At 58.1% G+C, this 18,603-nt stretch overlaps 1 protein-coding gene across 2 annotated transcripts; it reads left to right on the top strand.

Annotated features, from left to right (window-relative positions):
* The first annotated feature begins 270 nt into the window (after window positions 1-270).
* On the top strand, window positions 271-17,914 carry KCNH4 (potassium voltage-gated channel subfamily H member 4). Of its 2 annotated transcripts, XM_040497582.1 has the most exons (17): window positions 288-784; window positions 2,672-2,905; window positions 3,236-3,382; window positions 3,508-3,641; window positions 4,464-4,707; window positions 5,056-5,213; window positions 7,953-8,160; window positions 9,164-9,358; window positions 9,752-9,951; window positions 11,582-11,831; window positions 12,407-12,651; window positions 13,301-13,339; window positions 13,544-13,896; window positions 14,171-14,277; window positions 14,889-14,962; window positions 16,185-16,892; window positions 17,687-17,914. In XM_040497582.1, exons 1-16 carry the CDS (start codon window positions 709-711, stop codon window positions 16,578-16,580), a joined length of 3,060 nt encoding a protein of 1,019 aa, XP_040353516.1. In that variant the 5' UTR covers window positions 288-708; the 3' UTR covers window positions 16,581-16,892; window positions 17,687-17,914. The 2 variants fall into 2 exon arrangements, with proteins under 2 accessions (XP_040353517.1, XP_040353516.1); XM_040497583.1 differs by lacking the exons at window positions 13,301-13,339; window positions 13,544-13,896; window positions 14,171-14,277; ... (1 more) ...; window positions 16,185-16,892; window positions 17,687-17,914 and adding an exon at window positions 13,132-13,294 and having other exon boundaries at window positions 271-784.
* Window positions 17,915-18,603: the final 689 nt, after the last annotated feature.

Below are 18,603 nucleotides of genomic sequence, written 5' to 3'. Positions count from 1 at the left end.
CAGAGACAGAGCTCGCCAAGGTTCCCTACCTAAACTGGGGCGCGAGTGAGGGTTAAGCTATTCTAGAAGTTCATTTCCAGCCGTCCCGTCGACCCCCCACCGGCCAAACGAATCTCTTTAACCTTGCTATCACACTTTGGAGCGCAGGGAACTGAAATATCCCAATTCCAGCAGGCGGCACTGTGAACCAAACACCATCCGCAGCGTGGGCGGCGCGCGGGGAAACCCGTAGGGCGGAGCCACAAGGAGTCGCCTGGGAACCACGCGTGGGGGCGTGGTCACCCCGGAAAGGGGAGTGTCTGCCAACCAAGCCCCGCCCCACCTCCGTGGTCTCTGCTCCAGGTGGGCGGGTCCCGAAATCTCTCTGGGAGAGACACGCGTGGGCCGCTCCCCCCTGGGAGGAGCAACGCGGAGAAGGGTGAGGGTGTCGCTGGCGGCCCCTCCCCGTACCGGCCACGTGGCGGGTGCGGGCCGAGCCCGGGGGAAAGAACTTGGCCCGTGGGGAGGTGGGGGGACAGAGGCGGCGCCAAGCCTAGCCGAGAGCTGCAAGGTTCGGAACCGAGAGGCAGCGGCGGCGGCGGCGCTGAGAGGAGGGGAGGAGGCAGGCGGGCGCATGGGGCGCCCCGGCTCCGCCGGCAGCGCGCCCCCTCCGGCCCCGCCGCGCTGAACGCCCCCCAGCGCCGCGCCTCGAACCCCCGCCCCGAGGCCATGCCGGTCATGAAGGGGTTGCTGGCCCCGCAAAACACCTTTCTGGACACCATCGCCACCCGCTTCGACGGCACTCGTGAGTGGGGCGAGGCTGGGGCTGGGTGTTGGAGCTGGGGCCAAGTTGGCTTCGGCGCCGGCGCCGGGTCTCCTGGATATGGTGACACCCGAGGCGGGGAGAGTGGACTTGACGGTCTAGGAACTCCCGAAGTCGCCGGGAAAGGAACAGGACTGGCAGTGCCCTGTGAGGGGAGGCGAGGAAAGGGCCAAGAGTGCAGGGGGCTAAGACTGGGAGTGTGACTGAGTCAGGAAATGCTTTTTGTGCCGCAAAACGGAGGAGGGGGCCGTGGGAGCCTCCCGCTGCGGGGCAGAGCTCTGCTGGGGACGTATGGGGGGATATCCGAGACGCAGAGGTGGAACGAAGCGGTCAGGCGCTCTGGAGTCTACTTCCAGAAGGCTCCAGCATCTCCTTCCCCAGGAAAAAAAAAAAAAAGAAAACAGAAAGAGAAAAGATCAGACTTAGGCAGCACCTTGCTTGGATTAAGGTCACGCGCCCCCAAATCTTGGCGCGTCTGCATCTGAGGGAGGTGAGGCAGGAGGAGGGGGTGGTCCCTGTGACGGAGGGAACTCTCTGCTCACCCACCCCCAGCTTGGATTCCAGGTTCAGCACCTTGGACAGCCACATTCCTCCTTCTCTGCCACTTCTCCCGCCTTTCCCTTTTCTTACTTTGGAGCTGAGAGATCTCCCCCTGCCCCCTTGGGGTACCCTAGCCAGTATCTGGAAGGTAGCGGGAGCGGTACCCGCGGGCGGAAACCGAGCCGCCGGGGCCTCAGCCGCCTCCCCACTCTCCCCCCACAGACACCTCCCTTGTTTCCATAGCTCCCATCACCCGGGCAACGGGCCCTGGGATGGAAGAGGGAGGCTGCTGCCCAGGGCCCAAAGCCTCCCAGACACCTTCAGCCCCCATCAGCCACTCCACCCCCAGACAGTCACCCCTCTTAGCTCCCAGTACTGGTTGTGTCTCAGGCCCCTTCTCTCAGTGGAGACTCTGCCCCTGGATGGCCCACAGAGCCCCTCTTCGACCTCCACCCATTGGAGCCATAGGGAGCCAGCTCAGGTTCTGCTGCTGGGGTTGCTGGACTAAACTTCAGCGCCCAGTCCTGTCCGACTTTGAGCACTGGGACAGACCCCCTGAAATTACCTAAAGAGATGCTAAAAAGAGGACCTTTCCTGGAAGGCAGAGAATGAGGACACTACTCATCACTGTCTCTCTCCCCCAACAAAGGAGATTTGTGAGTTTGGATAATCTCCATCTTTTGGTTTCCTATCAATACAATGGGTGTGATATCACCAGAATCTCTGCCCTGTCCACTCTCTAATAGGATGACAGGGTAGCAGCTATGCATGTGTCTTGCAGGCTGTGGGAATGCGGCGGGCGGTGGGAGGTGGGGGGGTATTGTCGTACCTTGTCAGTGTAGCACTTAGTGAGTGCTAGGATCTGTTTTCCCCAGGTAACTCATATAACTCTCACGACAACCATGTGAACAAGATATATTATCCCCCACTTTGCAGATACGAAAGCTGAGGCACAGAAGAGAGCTCATTAACTTGTCCAAGGTTACGGTTGGAAAGCGGCAGGGATGTGGTGCTGGAGCCCATGCTCTTACTACTATAGGTCCTCTGTATAAGCTCACCAGCCTGAATGCAGGCAGAAGGACTGCATGACCTTATCCAACCCCCCAGTGATCCCTGTGCCGGTTCTGGGCCACCCTTACATCCTTGTCCTTTTGTTCTATCTCTTCGCACTCTCATTTCAGAATATCCCAAAGGGGACCCAGGAATCAAATGAAGCCTGGGAAGCTTCTGGCTCTGACTTCTGACCACAGCCTGGGGGAGGTACTTACCCACCTTGAAGCTAAGCTCCCCTCCTGGCCTTGACCTAACCTTGACCTCTTCTTCCCACAGACAGCAACTTCCTGCTGGCCAACGCACAGGGCCCACGGGGCTTTCCCATTGTGTACTGCTCTGACGGATTCTGTGAGCTCACAGGCTACGGCCGTACCGAGGTCATGCAGAAAACCTGCAGCTGCCGCTTCCTCTATGGTCCGGAGACCAGCGAGCCAGCACTGCAGAGGCTGCACAAGGCCCTGGAGGGCCATCAGGAGCACCGGGCTGAAATCTGCTTCTATCGAAAGGATGGTAAGGAGGCCTGGCCTGCCCTGCAGTCCTGCAGCCCCGCAGCCCTGCCTAGGTGCCTTACCCAGAATTTGCCTGGCATGGCAGAAGTCTGGGTGCTGGTCCACCCACTGCCACAGGCTGACTAGGTGACGCCAAGTACATCCCTGATCCTCTCGAGGACTTCGTTCTCCCATCTGGAAGGGAAGGAGTCAGCTAACATAATCTCTGGGGTTCTTTCCAGATCTAAACCTTTGCCAAGCCCTTTGACTATGCTCAGGAACCATGGGAGGTTAAGGGGAAAGGGGTGCCATGGACTGCTCACCCTCCCATTCCACCTCTCCACATCTACAGGCTCAGCCTTTTGGTGCCTCTTGGACATGATGCCCATCAAGAATGAGATGGGAGAGGTCGTGCTTTTCCTCTTTTCCTTCAAGGACATCACTCAGAGTGGAGGCCCAGGACTTGGCCCCTCAGGAGGCCATGGTGACAGTAATCATGGTAACTGCAGGCCTGGGGAGGAGGCATTAATGGTCAGTGGTCCTTGCTGAAGGTCACACAAGACCTCTCCCTACCGGGCCTCACGGGATGCGCCCCCATTTATCTTGCACCCTTCTTCCCAACAGAAAACTCGGGCGGTTTTGGTAGGAGGAGAGCCAGCTCAAGACTTCGATCTGCCAGGAGGCAGAGCCGTACTGTCCTACACCGGCTGACTGGCCATTTTGGCCGCCGGGGCCAGGGAGGCATGAAAACCAATAATGTGAGTCCTGTCTGCACCCCAACGTCTCCCAGCTGTGATTCTGAGACAGCCTTGCTACTGTCTCCCCGTCTCCCTGCCTATCTGATCTCCCTCCCATGGCTTATTCCTCTGTCCACCCGTTTCTCATGTATGACTCTGCTGTGTCCCATCGTGTCCCCTCACATCTTCCAACCCCATTTCCCTTGCTTCCTTCTGATTGACGTTACTCTACTATGATGATATCATAAGGGCAGGGACCTAGCAGCAATTACATCACCTACCTCTGGATGATAGAGTTACCTTTGCGGGGGAGGAGTGAAATCACAAGCTGTGGTCCTAGGGAGAGAGCCCCCAGTGGGGTCCTGCTGTCTAGCCCTAGGACCCTGATAAAGCCTTGGGATCAGTTGTCCAACCCTCTGTGTTGTTTTGAGGGCTACAGGGAATGGGGTGCGCCGTGCCAGCCTCCCCTCATCTCTGGGATATCCCCGTCCCCCACAGGGCCCCCAAACACCAAGAGAAACTTAAGGGAGATGTTAGTGACCCTTCAAGCTAAGGCGTGTGCCTGATTTGTCGTAATCTCCCTCTCAAGTAGGGGGAAGGCCCATCCTTATAAAACCGCCCTCTCAAAACATGATTGATCAACAGGGGGCCTGAGCAGTTGCTTGGCAGAGGAAGGAAGTGTTAGGTGCCAGCCCCTGGCCCCCTCCCCTGCACCTTCTATCTCCTGTCGTGGTCATGCCTGCAGCACCCACTCCCCCCTTCCCCATCCGCTGCCTCTCCCTTCCCCAAGCCTCGGCTCCTCTTTCCCTTAAATGTCCCCAACCGCCACCCCTCTCCCCCTAGAACGTGTTTGAGCCAAAGCCATCAGTGCCCGAGTACAAGGTGGCCTCCGTGGGGGGGTCCCGCTGCCTCCTCCTCCACTACAGCGTCCCCAAGGCCGTGTGGGACGGCCTCATCCTCCTCGCCACCTTCTACGTTGCGGTCACCGTTCCCTACAATGTCTGCTTCTTGGGCGATGATGACACCCCCATCACTTCCCGACACACCCTTGTCAGCGACATCGCCGTGGAGATGCTCTTCATCCTGGGTTAGACCTTCTGCCCCACATACCCTGGTGGGCGGGCTGGAGGGCCCCACTCCTCCAACCTTTGCTCGATCCTGGGCCTGCAGTACCCAGGCATTCAGAGCCCAACCATTTCTGGGTCTTTAAGTCCTAATGGTCCATGTGCCCTGACCTCTGACCCCTTCAGCCTTCAACCTTTAGACCACTCCTCCCTGGAGACCAGCCAGAAGCCCGAGCTCTCTTCCTCTTCCCTGCCCCCACCTCCATTCTGGGCCTCAGGCTTGTTCCCAGCTTACTCATTTCCTTGGCCCCTCGGCCTGAGTTTCTGGGCACAAAGCCCCCTAGTAACCAACAGCCTCTTGCACCCCCCAGATATCATCCTGAACTTCCGCACCACCTATGTGTCCCAGTCCGGCCAGGTGGTCTCTGCTCCTCGTTCCATCGGTCTTCACTACCTGGCCACCTGGTTCTTCGTTGACCTTATTGCTGCTCTGCCTTTTGACCTGCTTTATGTCTTCAACATCACCGTGGTGAGTGACCCCCAGGCCACCCTGCAGCCCAGCCTCCCAAATCAGCCCAGCATCTCCTATGAAGGCACCGACCCCAACTCAGACTCAGTCCTTCCCATCCATCCATCTGCATGTAGTTGTCAGGCACCTGCCGTGGGCTGCTCAGAAGGAGCTGGGAGGGTCTGCGCTCTCGGGGAGCTCAGCTCACAATCACTGAGGGAAGCTGAGACAAATCAAAAGCTAACTAGGGCTACCAAGGCGGCATTGGTCTGATGCCAAATGAGTGGTACTTTTCACATTTTTATTTAACAAACAACCGATGAGCATTTAGCTGTCTGCAAAGCACTGTGTGGAGCATGGTCACGGTGGGGAAAAGGGACAAGGATTCAGCCTCCAGGCAGCTAAGCTGGTGAGGGGGCAGGACTGGTGGAGGGGACAGCAGGAACAGAAGAGGTGAATGGAGAGGAAGATGGGGCCCAGGTGTTGCTGGCAGCTGGGCAGGAGCTAGCCGACCTTGGAGTTCCAGGCAGGAAAGTGGGCGTACGTACAAATGATCTGAAATCTAGCCAGCACCTGGGAGGCCAAAGCACTGCAGTTGGAAAAAGGCCAGGGGTGGTCTGGGAAGGATTCCTGCAGGAGACAGAGCAGAGCTAGACCCTTGACAGAGAGCAGGATTTGGCTGGCAGAAGATGGGGAGAGAGCATCTGGGGGGAGCGTTGTAAGCCAAGACAAGGAGGCAGAGGCTGTGGGGTGGATTTGGAGGCAGACAGTGCCAGGTCCTGGGCCCTCTCAGCTCCCCGGGGACTGCCCGGAGGTGCCCTGAGTGGTCAGCTCTGCACCCAGCCAGCAGATAGCAGGTGCTCTCGAGTCCAGGGTGAGGGAGTCCCACCCTGTGTCCCCAGACCCCCTTGGCTGTTGGGTGGGGAGGTGGAGAGCAGTTTCCCTGTGCGCTCCTCTCCCTGCCACACTCAGCTATAGTGGGAAACCACCTACACGCAGCCGGATTTAACTAGCCGCCAACGGGCTGTGGGCCTCTTCTCCTGGCTGGGTACACGTGTGTGCACACTCCCACACACGTGCATGTGTGTATGTCTGCCCTGAGGCTCCGGCCACTCCGAGCAGAGCTCCCACCCCTCCCTGTGACTGCACTCTCCCATCCCGTGCCCACCAGGCTGTGTCAGCCAGCCGGACAGCTGTCCTGGGGAGAGCTACAGAGAATCCCCTGTCTCTCCTCCCAGGCAGTCCCCCTCCTCTGATACCTTAAGGAGCATCTTACATTTACTAAGTCCTTTCGCCCACATCATCACATAGGAGCCTCACAGTAACCCTTCAGGGCAGATTCTCTTTTTCAGAGGTAGCTGCAAAGGCTCAGAGAGGTTAAGCGACTTGCCGCAGGTCACACAGCTAGCAGCGGCAGGCAGGAGATTGGAACCAGGCCTCCAGACTCCTAGTCTATTCCTCTTTCTAACGTACCACCCTGGTTCTCAGGAACCCCATGCACCCAACTCGATGATGTGGCAGAAGGGGGGAGGAGGAGCAGTGTGGGGCTGGAGGGAGACAGAGCAAAGATAGAGGATGAGTAGGCACTGGCAGAGCTGTGGACTTGAAGGAGCCAGGCCTGGGACACTCTGGTCCAAGGAGAAGGAGAGGAGGGCCCCAAGGGAGTGGAGCTCAGAGGCAGGTGACTAGGAGAAGCTCTGAAGGACTCAAGTTTGGAAGCAGAAGCTCTGGGAGCTGGAGGCAGGCGTTAAGCCCTGGAGACGGTCCATGTGGAGGAAGCAGGGCCACCTCCTTTCCAGCTCCTTCACCTAAAATTAGAGAAAAGGACAGGAGGTGGCTCAGGAGCCGTGCCGGGCCAGGGCTGTGGGGGATGCTGGCGGAGGCTTCTGAGAGGGCCTTCATACCAAGTTCCCCCGGCGCTGCCCCAGAGCCCCCAGCCCTAGCTTCCAAGCTGCCCCCTCCCAGAGTAGTGAGAGGATAAGTTTCCGTACCTGCTCCTCGTCTCCAAGATTTGGAGGGCTAGTTGAAGCACTGGTGACCACAATGACATCAGTCGTGGTGGTAATATTAGCTAACACAGGATGCTTACGAGGTGCCACCAGCTCCATAACCCCCACCTAAGCCCCACAATGGCTAAGACCTTGAAACCCAGGCTCCTTCACTTTCTGCTCTCCTTCCCCCAGCACTTCGGTATGCGCCTCTCATCAGCAGCTCACCCACCATGGCCATGGCCCCTAACCTCCCCCTGTCCCCAAGCCTCTTGCCTGTTCGCGCCTTACCTTGCTACTCTGTGGGTTGAGGACGGCTCCCATCACAACTGCTGTCATCGCCAACAACCAGCTCTTGTCCACAGCTGGTTGTGCCTAAGACTTTGAGGGCTTCAAGCAGGGGCCAGAGATCATTGTGTCTGTTCCCCTGCCTCTGAGCCTTAGTTTACTCATCTGCAAACTGGAACAATGATGATAACTGAACTGAAGGCATGAGTGTGTCATGAGGATCGTAAGTGCTTAGCCCAGAGCCTGACACACATATAGTAAGTACTTACATAAGTAAGCAAGTACACAGATAGTAAGTGTTAGCCTTTATTGGTTTTAGTATTATTCTCTCCTGGCCACATTCCCTGGTCACTTTCTCAGGACAGCAGGGACGGTTTCCCCTGCTGCAGCTTCCCCTGGCTCCAGGGCATCTGGGAGGGGACACAGGGGCTCCGAGGAGGCGGAGGCGTGCCTGCTCCCAGCCTCCCCCACCACACCCCTGCAGACATCGCTGGTGCACCTTCTGAAGACGGTGCGGCTGCTGCGGCTGCTGCGGCTGCTGCAGAAGCTGGAGCGATACTCACAGTGCAGCGCCGTGGTCCTCACACTGCTCATGTCCGTCTTCGCGCTCCTCGCCCACTGGATGGCCTGCATCTGGTACGTCATCGGGCGCCGGGAGATGGAAGCCAATGACCCGCTGCTTTGGGACATCGGTGAGCCACCGACCCCAGGCTTTTGCTGACATCCGTCCGCCTGCCCTGTCCACTCAGGCCCCCGGGCTGATGCCTCCTCTGGCACCACACCCACCACCCCACATTCTTCCCTCTGGGTCAGGCACGGGGGTACTGAAGTGAAGTGAAGACCAGGGGTCTGCCTGGGCAGACCTCACAGCCTAGCAGGGGAGCAAGACCGGTGACAGGCAATCAAAGCAGTACTGGAAACACTCTCATGGTCAGGAGGGTGTTTGGGGCAGAGGTAGTGCTCCTTCTCCCCCCGACCCTTTCAGTGGCTCTCCACTGCCCTCAAAATAAAGTCCACACTCAAAAAAAAAAAAAAAAAGTCCCCACTCAATCCACACCCTGCATAGCCCTGCTGCCTTCTCTCTCCCCACTTGGTCTCCCTTTCTTCCCTGTGCCCTGTGCTGCAGCCACGCTGGCCTCCTTCCAGCTCCCCGGGATGCACTGCTTTCTCACAACGGCCTTGAACCTGTTTTCCTCTTGGGAATCTTCTCCCTTTGTCTTCCCTCCCTTCTTCCCCTAAGTGACTTTTCTATTCCTTGCAATCACCACTAAGCTAACTCTCCCTAACCCATTATGGCTCCTAGGACGCCCCGTACTTCCCTTTTAGTAGCTCACTGCCCACCTGTCATTTATTTCATGTGTCTTTCCCCTCCAGACGGTAGGTTCCATCAGGGCAGGGAGAATGGTGGGGTCAAGTGCCAGCACCCTGTGCACAGGGGTGCTCAGTAAACTGTTAGAGGGAGGAGGGTCCCCCCAAACATTCAGGAGCTTAGGAAGTTTGCAGCTGTAACCAGTTCACTGTGGGGAGTCCCAGGCCCAGACCACCGGGGACATTTTCTGTCCCTGCGGGTGCAAACCTCCCCTCGCCTCTGTAAACACTTGCCCAAAGTCAAGCGCAGGCAGCTCAGGGAAGGCCAGCTCTCCACTGCCTGGGCCGCCGCTCCTTGCCTCCCTCCACTCCCCCCCCCCACCCCAGGCTGGTTGCACGAGCTGGGCAAGCGGCTGGAGGAGCCCTACGTCAATGGCTCGGCGGGCGGCCCATCGCGGCGCAGTGCCTACATCGCTGCCCTCTACTTCACGCTGAGCAGCCTCACTAGCGTGGGCTTCGGCAACGTGTGCGCCAACACCGACGCGGAGAAGATCTTCTCCATCTGCACCATGCTCATAGGCGGTGAGGCCGGGCCCGCCATGCCCCAGGGTGGCCCCGCTAAGCCCAGCGTGCAGATGGGGAAACAGGCTCAGAGAAGGCAAGATGTCCACCCACGTCCAGACAGTCGTGCATTCATTCATAGCCGTTTCCTCAGCATCTACTACATGCTGGTCCCCGGGGGGGCCGTGCTGGCCTTCTGCGAAGGGAATGGGAAACCCAAGTTCATGACCTAGCTGGAGGGCAGGAGAGGAACATCAGGTCTGGCTATTCCCTGCGCCAACCCAAGCCCACTGGCTCTCCTGCGCCTCCCTCCCCAGGCGCCCAGAGCCGTCCACAGGCAGGGTGGGTCCCGGGGCGGGGGAGGAGGCGGGAGGGGTGGCCGTCCCTAACCCGCTGCCGCTGCCGCCGCTGCAGCGCTGATGCACGCCGTGGTGTTCGGGAACGTGACGGCCATCATCCAGCGCATGTACTCGCGCCGTTCACTCTACCACCGCCGCATGAAGGACCTCAAGGACTTCATCCGTGTGCACCGCCTGCCGCGGCCGCTCAAGCAGCGCATGCTCGAGTCCTTCCAGACCACGTGGGCTGTCAACAGCGGCATCGACGCCAACGAGGTAGTGTGCCCGGACCCCGGCGCGTGGCGTCAGAGTGGGAGAGGGGTCGCCGTCTCTCTGGGGTTGGGATGGAGACACCTGGGGTCCCGGGAGGCGAAGCCCTGCTCAAAGGGGCACGGCACCGACCCCCATCCACATCCCTTTTCCTTGGCACTAGAACACGGGAGCTGAGAGGGAGCTCAGGCCTTAGCTAATGCCATCCCCCACCCCCACCCCCCTCAGCCAGCCTTTCCTGAGCGCTCGCTTTGGGCCAGCCTCTGTGCGGGACACAGGGAGCTCAGAGATGATGACACTCAGCCCTTGTCCTGAGGGAGACACCAGTTGGGTGAAGGAGGCAGACAGGTAAACAAATAATTACGCAGTGAATAGGACTCTGCTGGAGGGATGGCAGAGCAATTAAGGGACGTTGTGCCTGGGCCTAGAGGAGTCAGGGAAGGTGGCACAGAGAGGGGACATCGTGAGGGGCAAGAAGGAAATCAGCCTGCTACCAGAGGCCATTCCAGGCAGAAAGAGGAGTAGGAACACAGACCCGGAAATGTTGACACAAAAGAGCAGGGGAGTTCAGGGAACTGAAAGTCAAGTCAGTGAGCCTTCAGGACTGGGTGTGTGAGTGCTGTGGAGGGGAGGAGGGAGACGGGAGTGCAAGAGACAGGGCTGGGGAGGCGGGTCAGGCCAGCTCATGGGTGGTCTTGAATTTAGATTGTATTCTGCAAAACTTTTAGGCTGGGCAGTGACCTGAGGATCTAGGAGGTATCTCTGAGAGCCGGAGCCGGAGGACCCGGTGATCGGCTGGTTGCAGGAGAGGAGCTCAGAATGGGCCCCAGGTCCCTGGTTTGGGCAAAGGGGCATGATGGGGGCATCACAGGAGGAAGGTGTGAAAATGAAAGTCCAGGATTAGGCCATGATGGGGGTGTGGTGCCTATGGGAGATCCAGGTGGAGGCTGTTCCATCGGTAGTTGAAAATACAGGTCTAGACCCATAGGTAGGGCTCCAGGCTCACAGGGAGTAGGGAAGTCATGGAGCTGGCTGCCATGATGCGGGCAGAGTGTGGAAAGTTAGAAGAGGAGCCTGGGGAGGAAATGGGGACAAGAGGGAGAGGTCGGCAAGCCCAAGTGGCCTAGGGGCTCCATAAGATGAGGATAGAACTATGAACATTGTTTGGCTCCTCAGAGATCATTGGTAATGTTCAAGGTCTTGTGTAACCCTGCGTTTTACAGATGGGGATATTGAGGCCCAGAGAGAGCAAACGGATTGCCCAAGGTTCACAAGGACTTAGGGGCAGAGCTGACTTCTAGTTTCCTGACTCCCGGTTGAAAGCTGACCCACCAGGGCCGATCCTTGTACGGGGTTGAGTAACCAAGGACATGTGTGAGTGACCACCGTGTGTAGTCACAGGCAGTGGGCACATAGGAAAAGGCCTAGTCTCTGCTCCTGAACTTGGGTTGAGAGGTCCACACACAAGCAGAATTGAGGTTTGATACACAGAGGTCTTCTTGAAGGTCAAACACAGGTAACTTCAAAGCAAAAGGCAAGTTTTGGAGTTCTCTCCTTGGAGACAGCTCAGCACATTTATAGAACTCAAGTAGCAGCTGCAGGGGGATGGCCAGAATGACCTATGCCCCTTATGCAGTTACTGCGTGACTTCCCAGACGAGCTGAGAGCTGACATCGCTATGCACCTGAATCGGGAGATCCTGCAGCTGCCGCTGTTTGCAGCAGCGAGCAGAGGCTGCCTGCGGGCCCTCTCCCTGCACATCAAGACCTCGTTCTGCGCTCCAGGCGAGTACCTGTTGCGCCGTGGGGACGCCCTGCAGGCACACTACTACGTCTGCTCCGGCTCGCTTGAGGTGCTTCGAGACAACATGGTGCTGGCCATCCTGGGTGAGGATCCCACCACCACCTACTACCTACCCCCAGAGGCATTGGGTGTGGCCAGGAATCTAGGGCCTGGGATACCCTAGTGGATATGTGGAATTCCTGCTGAGGGGGTCCTCTTTCCTGGTGTCTTCACCTCACTACCATCCCCTTTTGACCATACCCTCAGATTCTCCCCTAATCCTATGGGCCATCAACCCGTCAACCCTTCCCCAGTGACTCTCCCCCAACTCCACTGATCCTTTCCTGCTGCACCATCTCCCAACTCCATTGACTCTTCCCCACTGACCCTCAACTCCATTGACCTTTACCCTTTAGCTGACCCCTCTGGCCATTCTTTACTGATCATCTAGTTCCATTGATTATACTGACATTTCCCATTGACTGTCTCCCAACTTCATCAGTCACTCTCCACTGACTTTTTCCCAACTCCATTGATTATTTCCACCAATCCTATTGATTGATCCTTCTCTGACCGCCCTTCAAACACACTAACCATCCCCCAGCTCCACTGACCACTTCCCGCTGATATCCTCTTGGTCCCTCTGCCCCGGCTGACTATCCCCATCCCTTACCCACAGGGAAGGGGGACCTGATTGGGGCAGATATCCCTGAGCCGGGGCAGGAGCCTGGGTCAGGGGCAGTCCCAAGCTGCGTGCTGAAGACCAGCGCTGACGTGAAGGCACTGACCTACTGTGGCCTGCAGCAGCTGAGCAGCAGAGGGCTGGCTGAGGTCCTGAGACTCTATCCTGAGTACGGGGCTGCCTTCCGGGCTGGCCTGCCCCGGGACCTCACCTTCAACCTGCGCCAGGGCTCTGACACCAATGTATGTAGACCCCCTATGGCCTCCACCTCCTCCGAGGTCCCCTCCTTCAGGGCAGACCTCCCCATCCCAAGAGAGAGTCTCATGCATCTCCTTCCAGCCGGAGAACATCATTTCTCAATCCCCGGCACCCCCTTCCATTGTCCCTTCCACGCTTAACATCTTCCACCCCCACCTGACCCTTCTTCATTGGCCATCACCCAACCCCATGGACCATCTCTCACCACTTCTACTTCCGACTCCTCTGACCCATCATTTCCTGTTGGCCACCCCTCAGCACCCCCCTCAGACCCCTCAGAGGGACCTCACTTTGGAAAGAGTCCCCCTCGCGTGCTCCTCCTCCAAGTCCGTCTCTGAACTGGGCATCATCCCCTGGGTTTCCTCTTCGGCACTCACCAAATAGTTCCTGACCCCATTTTGGCTTAGCCTCTGGGCCAGGTCTACAGTTTACACCCTAGGCCTTTGTCTTTCACTGCTTTTCAGACTTACTTTGCCACTCAGACATCTCTGAGTTGGAGTTGGAAGTATCTCTGACTCAGTTCCACAAAAAGGCCCCACATTCTCAAAGCCCACAGCACTGATGGGGAGGAAGGGCTGCACCAGGCGAGGGGGGAGGTGTGAGTCAGCTTGAATCCCCCCTATGTCCCCGCAGGGCCTCAGCCGCTTTTCCAGATCTCCTCGCCTCTCCCAGGTAACACCATCGTCCTGGGAGGTATGGGGTGGGGTTTGAGGTTGCATGGGGGAGTCTGGGAGCTGGAGGCACCTTTCCGTGGCTCCTCTGCTGCAGGGACAAGGGGCGGGGGGGGATGGGTGGCTGCATCTGCCAGTGAAGGCTGTTGCTTAATGAAGGGGCCTATTGTTCACTGTCCTGACATCAGCTGCCCTCTGCCCACAGCCCCGCTCTGAAAGCCTTGGCTCCTCCTCAGACAAGACCCTACCATCCATCACAGAGGCCGAGACTGGGGTGGAGTCTGGGGGTGGTTCCAGGCCCCGCCGGCCCCTCCTGCTGCCCAACCTCAGCCCAGCGCGGCCCCGGGGCTCCCTGGTCAGCCTCTTGGGCGAGGAGCTGCCCCCATTCTCAGCCCTTGTCTCCTCCCCTTCCCTGTCCCCATTCCCTTCCCCTGCCCTGGCTGGCCGGGGCCACAGCCCCTCCCCTCATGGCCCCCCCAGGGGTTCTGCTGCCTGGAAGCCCCCCCAGCTTCTCATTCCCCCACTGGGAACCTTTGGACCTCCGGACCTCAGTCCCCGGTGAGACGCCAGCCTCCCCTGCCTTCCCCATACCCCTGCTGGCTTCCAGAACCTTCTCTGGGCTCTGTCCCCAGCCTTCCAACCAGTGCTCTTCCTATCTCTGCCCCATCTGCCCACCCGCCCTTCCTGATCCACCACACTTGCAACCCCACCCCTCTTTGACTGCTGCTCCTCCCCAGCTCCCTGGCACTGCTGTCCCCAGTTACCCTCCGCCTGCTCTGCTCTGGCCCTTGCCCTCTCCGCATGGGACTGATGATCACTGCCCCCATCCCAGGATAGTGGATGGCATTGAGGACTCTGGCAGCACAGCGGAGGCCCCTACCTTTCGGTTCAGCAGGAGGCATGAGCACGCTAGGCCCTGCTCACAGGCCCCTCCTTCAGGTAAGGGCCAGCCGTAGACCTCACTCTCCGTCACGCATTCACCCGCCATCCGTCCACCCGTCCGTCCCTTCAGCCGTCCATCCCATGTGTAGTAGGGGCTGACCATGTGCCGGACTCTGTGCTGGGAAAGCATAGATGTGTCAGACCTGGCCTGCACTCTCAGTGAGCTTCCAGTCTAGTGGGGGACACACCTGTGTCCTCAGATAAACGATTCCAGAACAGGGTGTCAAGTGCCACAACCGAGACAGGAACAAGGCTCTGAGGTAGGAGGGGAGGGCACCCTTAACTGTCCTTCTTAGAGGAGGGGACACTTGTAGGGGGTCTTAAGGGTTGGGTAGGAGTTTGAGGGGTGGAGCAAGGCAGTTGTTGGGATAAAGGCAGGAGAGAAGAGCATGTTGTGTTCAGATGCTAAAGAGAAGCTTTTGCATGTACAGCTGGGGCAGGGGTCAGGGGAAGGGGCAGGGAAGAGTCTGGCTTTCCCATCATCCTGAGCCCAGAGCTGCTTCTCCTCTCTTCTCTGCCTGCCCAGCAAGAGGAGGGGACCCAGTCCAAGCCGTAGACTCCCGCTCCTTGCACTCACCCTGCACCCTTCCACCCCATTCTGGCTGCAGGGACCAGGCCCAGCCAGGAACTGGCCACTGAGGCTCAGGAGATGAAGGAAAAGGTCTGCAGGCTAAACCAGGAGGTAGGTTGGGGTTGACTCCTTCCCTCCAACCTTGGCAGATAGCATCTTGGGATCAGCGATGTGCCTCGTATGTAAGAGCATTTGAGGGTTTGGAGCCAGAGTCCTGAGTTCACTTATTCACACTAGCCGGGTGACCTTGGGCAAGTCCCACAACCACCCCAAACTTCAATTTCCTCATCGAAAAATGGGAAAAATAACCTGTTTTTGCCAGAGTTGTTGAGCATGATATAAGAGTGCTCACATGCCTGGCCCAGCCCCTGGCACAGGTAAGTACTCAGTGCCTGCTGCCTCCACCCTTTCCCGGCTGGCTCAGGCTATCTAGCCCGCAAAGACAGCCTCTCCTCCCTCCTCCACTGTGGGGTTCTCTCCTTTAGGGACCTGCCCCCTACCAAGTCCTTTTCCTTCCCCAGCCCTGGGAAGGGAATGCTCAGCAAACTTAGGGGTCAGAGGACAGGGAGGCTGAGAGGCCTTCAGCCCTGGGAGACCTGGATCCTCATGTCTAAACCCTGGTCAGGAAGAGCCCAGATCTTGTATGCCAAGGCTCTGCGTCTGCCTCCTCCCAGGGGATCTCTGAGCTGTCGTCAGGGCACAGTCAGGCCCAACCCTTAGGGAGTGGGCCTTCCCTGGGTTCTGATAAACATCATCTGCATCCCAGGAGGGCAGCCCCTGGGGCTGGGGGGCGGGACCAGGCCCTGTTGGGCCAGATGGAGGGCCAGTCCTGCTTGGGCTCACTGTTCTAGGTGGTGTTTCCCACACTGGAGTGTCTGTCAGCACCATTAAGATGCAGACTCCTGAGCCTCACCCAATTTGGAATGGCTGGGGCGGGGCCCAGGAATCTGCATTCTGACAAGTTTCTCAGTTGATTCGTATTCCCTGAAGTTTGCAAAACACTGAATAGATGCTTGAGCTTGTGTGCGGGGGTCACCTGAGAGTAAGGCTGCTGTGTCTGTCACTTCCAGCTTTGTGGCCTCTTTGAGCCTATTTTTCTGCCTCTTGTAAAAGTGGAGGAGAGGGGATAGCAATACCTGCTCTCCCAAAGCCTTTTTGGAAACAAGCTGAGTGTTTACATCTAGACAAAGATAACCCCTGCCCTGCCTTTTTCTCGCAGTGGCCGTGAGCAGGAGTGGCTGGGAAAGAGTTTTGTACACAGTGGAGGGGGGCGCACCCGGGAGATCGGTGATTGCTGTGGCATCTGGGAAACGATTTGTTGTGTTTTCAACAGATCTCCCGCCTCAACCAGGAAGTGTCTCAGCTGAGCCGGGAGCTTCGACACATCATGGGCCTGCTACAGGCTAGGCTGGGTCCCCCAGTCCACCCAGTAGTCTCGGCTCGGCTCCCAGACCCTCGTGGTCCCCAGCTGAGGCCTCCACGCATCTCACCCTGCCTATCTGGACCACCGCCCAGCCTCCAGGATACTACTTTTGCTGAGGTCCACTGCCCAGCCAGTGTGGGGACAGCAGAGATGGGGGCCGCCCCCTCCAACCTGAGGCTCTCCGTGCTGTCCCCCTTCCCCTCAGAGCCTGAGCCTCTGGGACCTTCCCCAGTGCCAGAGGCCCCATCCCCGACCCCAAGCCTCATGCAGCACAGCTTTCGGTCCAGGTCAGACACGTTCCACTGACCCTGGCCCTGGGCCCAGGCCCGTCTGGGGTGGGCACTGCTGCTTGCCATCCAGGGAGGGACTGGGCCCCTTGGCCTCCTGCCTCCGGTCAACAGCCACCGGCTGGTCTGGTTGGCTCTGCATTCTCTGGACTTTTTAACAAAGCCTGGTTACTTCGGACCCTCTTCCCTTTTCTAAACCCTCCCGTATCCTTCCCCTCTGTGAGGGGGAGCCGCCTGAGGCTGTGGAACCCAACAGGCATGAGACAGAATGCAGTGCCGATCCGGCTGGGCAGATGACATGTCCTGCTTTCTCCCCAGGATCTGGAGGCAGGTAGATACCAGGGAGCACCGGGGGTTGGGGGAGGGTCCCAGATCAAGCCCACGAAGACTGAGGCAAGAGCAGGCAGGATCTTGGTGTCTAAGGCAAGAGGGACAGATTGCAGATTCTGCAGCAGAGAAAGCTTAGTGATATTGTGAGGCCTTCTATCCCAGCCCCTGGATTCTGCTGGACACCTTGGAAGCGATGTCACTTTGAGACAGGTAGGTTTGAGATCGCAGCTGGCATCCGAGGAGCCCAAGACTCCTTAGACCTCCCCCTACCAGCCCAGGCTGGAGGGGCTCAGCCCATCCCTCAGCCCACGCAAGAAACAAACGGGTGGCCCCCAGATATGTATTCTTCGGTTCTCGCAGATTTGTGTGTGTGTGCGCGCGCGCGCGCGCGCGGTAAAATACGAATGAGTTGCCGACACTAAAAATCAGAGTTCACACAAATATCCAGATATTCCAGTTTCTCTAAAAAACTTGGGGCGTTCTGGCAACCCTGGGCCAACATTCCCCTGGCGATAATCCACTGGTGTCGAGTGGCCGCAGTCCTCTTGAGATGGGGCCTGTGCCCGCCACTTTTTCACAGTCCCCACGTTTCTGGATCATCTCCTGACACTTAGCTGGCTTCCCTCCTTTGACTTCTTTGTCTGGTCTCTGTAGGTATTTATTTGGATTTGCAGTTCCTGCCTTAGAGTGTCCTCTCTGGGTTCCTGTGCTCCAGAGAGTGCTTTCTGGGCCCAGAAATGTCAGCTTCTACCCCTGGGCCTGGGCCTGTCAACATCTCTGTTTCTGTTTCTGCAGGCTGTCCCTGAAGGTGGTCTTTTCTGCTGCCAGCAACTTGAAACAGTCCCCACGGCACTCCCTACCCCTCCCCTCACCAGACCTCTTCCGAGCCTGTTCTCCCCACACCCAACACGGTCTCACTCAGGGCCCTGACTTCTCACAAACCCACCCTGTTCTCCAGTTCTCCTTTGCCACCCAACACCCAAGGCTCACTTTTGGATAGGAAATAAATGCTTTATTTTTGTAGTTGTTGGCTCTGGCTGTTTCTGGGGGTTGGTCTGAGAGCTCCAGGGCTTTGGAGGAGCCTACAGGGCAGTCACTCCCCACCGCACCCCAGGGCCCTGTTGCTGTCTCTAGGAAGGGCAAAGGCGCCGAGCAATCAACTTGGCACCACATTCACGCCACCAGAAGCCCCAGGGATGAGGTAGAAACCTTAATGAGTCACTGCGGGCCCGTTATACCCCTCCTCCTCCCACCCATGACAGCCACAGATTCAGACACAGTGTGCGAGAGGCACAGAGTCCTGACTCAGACCCACCTCCAGCTCTGGAAAGGTAGCCAGTGGGACGCCCCACTGATCTTGTATAACCAACCCTGTACCTGTTACAGGCTAGGTACAGCAGGGTCTGGGGGGAAAAGCTTGTCACTAGCCAAGAACCTGCTAGGAATTCCACTCTGCCCGTCTCCTTTGCTCTCTTAAGTCCTCTCTTCCCTCTTAGCTTTCACTTCTCAGATGATCACTGCAGGGATGCAGGGGTGGGGAAATGGGGGTTACGGCTATTGTTAGAAAGCGGCGCTCTGGTGACCAGATGGAACTAGGTGTGGGCAGTTTTGCGGCAGGCGGTCCCAGACAGGTTGATTCTTCAGCTCAGGCTCCAAAGTATGATTGGTGTCAGCAGGTGTCACAGGAACAACGCCCACAGCTGTCTCTGGAC

Source organism: Herpailurus yagouaroundi, unplaced genomic scaffold (genome assembly GCF_014898765.1).
Source record: "Herpailurus yagouaroundi ecotype Mexico unplaced genomic scaffold, PumYag 189, whole genome shotgun sequence".
In the NCBI taxonomy this organism is placed as follows: domain Eukaryota; kingdom Metazoa; phylum Chordata; class Mammalia; order Carnivora; family Felidae; genus Herpailurus; species Herpailurus yagouaroundi.
The sequence above is the reverse complement of the archived record's forward strand: the minus strand, read 5'-3'. Positions and strand labels throughout refer to the sequence as shown.

Bases quoted from the DNA above. Each gene is read 5' to 3' on its own strand.
- KCNH4 (XM_040497582.1), top strand. From the start codon at position 709: ATGCCGGTCATGAAGGGGTTGCTGGCCCCGCAAAACACCTTTCTGGAC. The intron at 13,340-13,543 runs GTAACACCATCG...CTCTGCCCACAG, and splicing joins GATCTCCTCGCCTCTCCCAG to CCCCGCTCTGAAAGCCTTGG. The intron at 14,963-16,184 runs GTAGGTTGGGGT...TGTTTTCAACAG, and splicing joins TCTGCAGGCTAAACCAGGAG to ATCTCCCGCCTCAACCAGGA.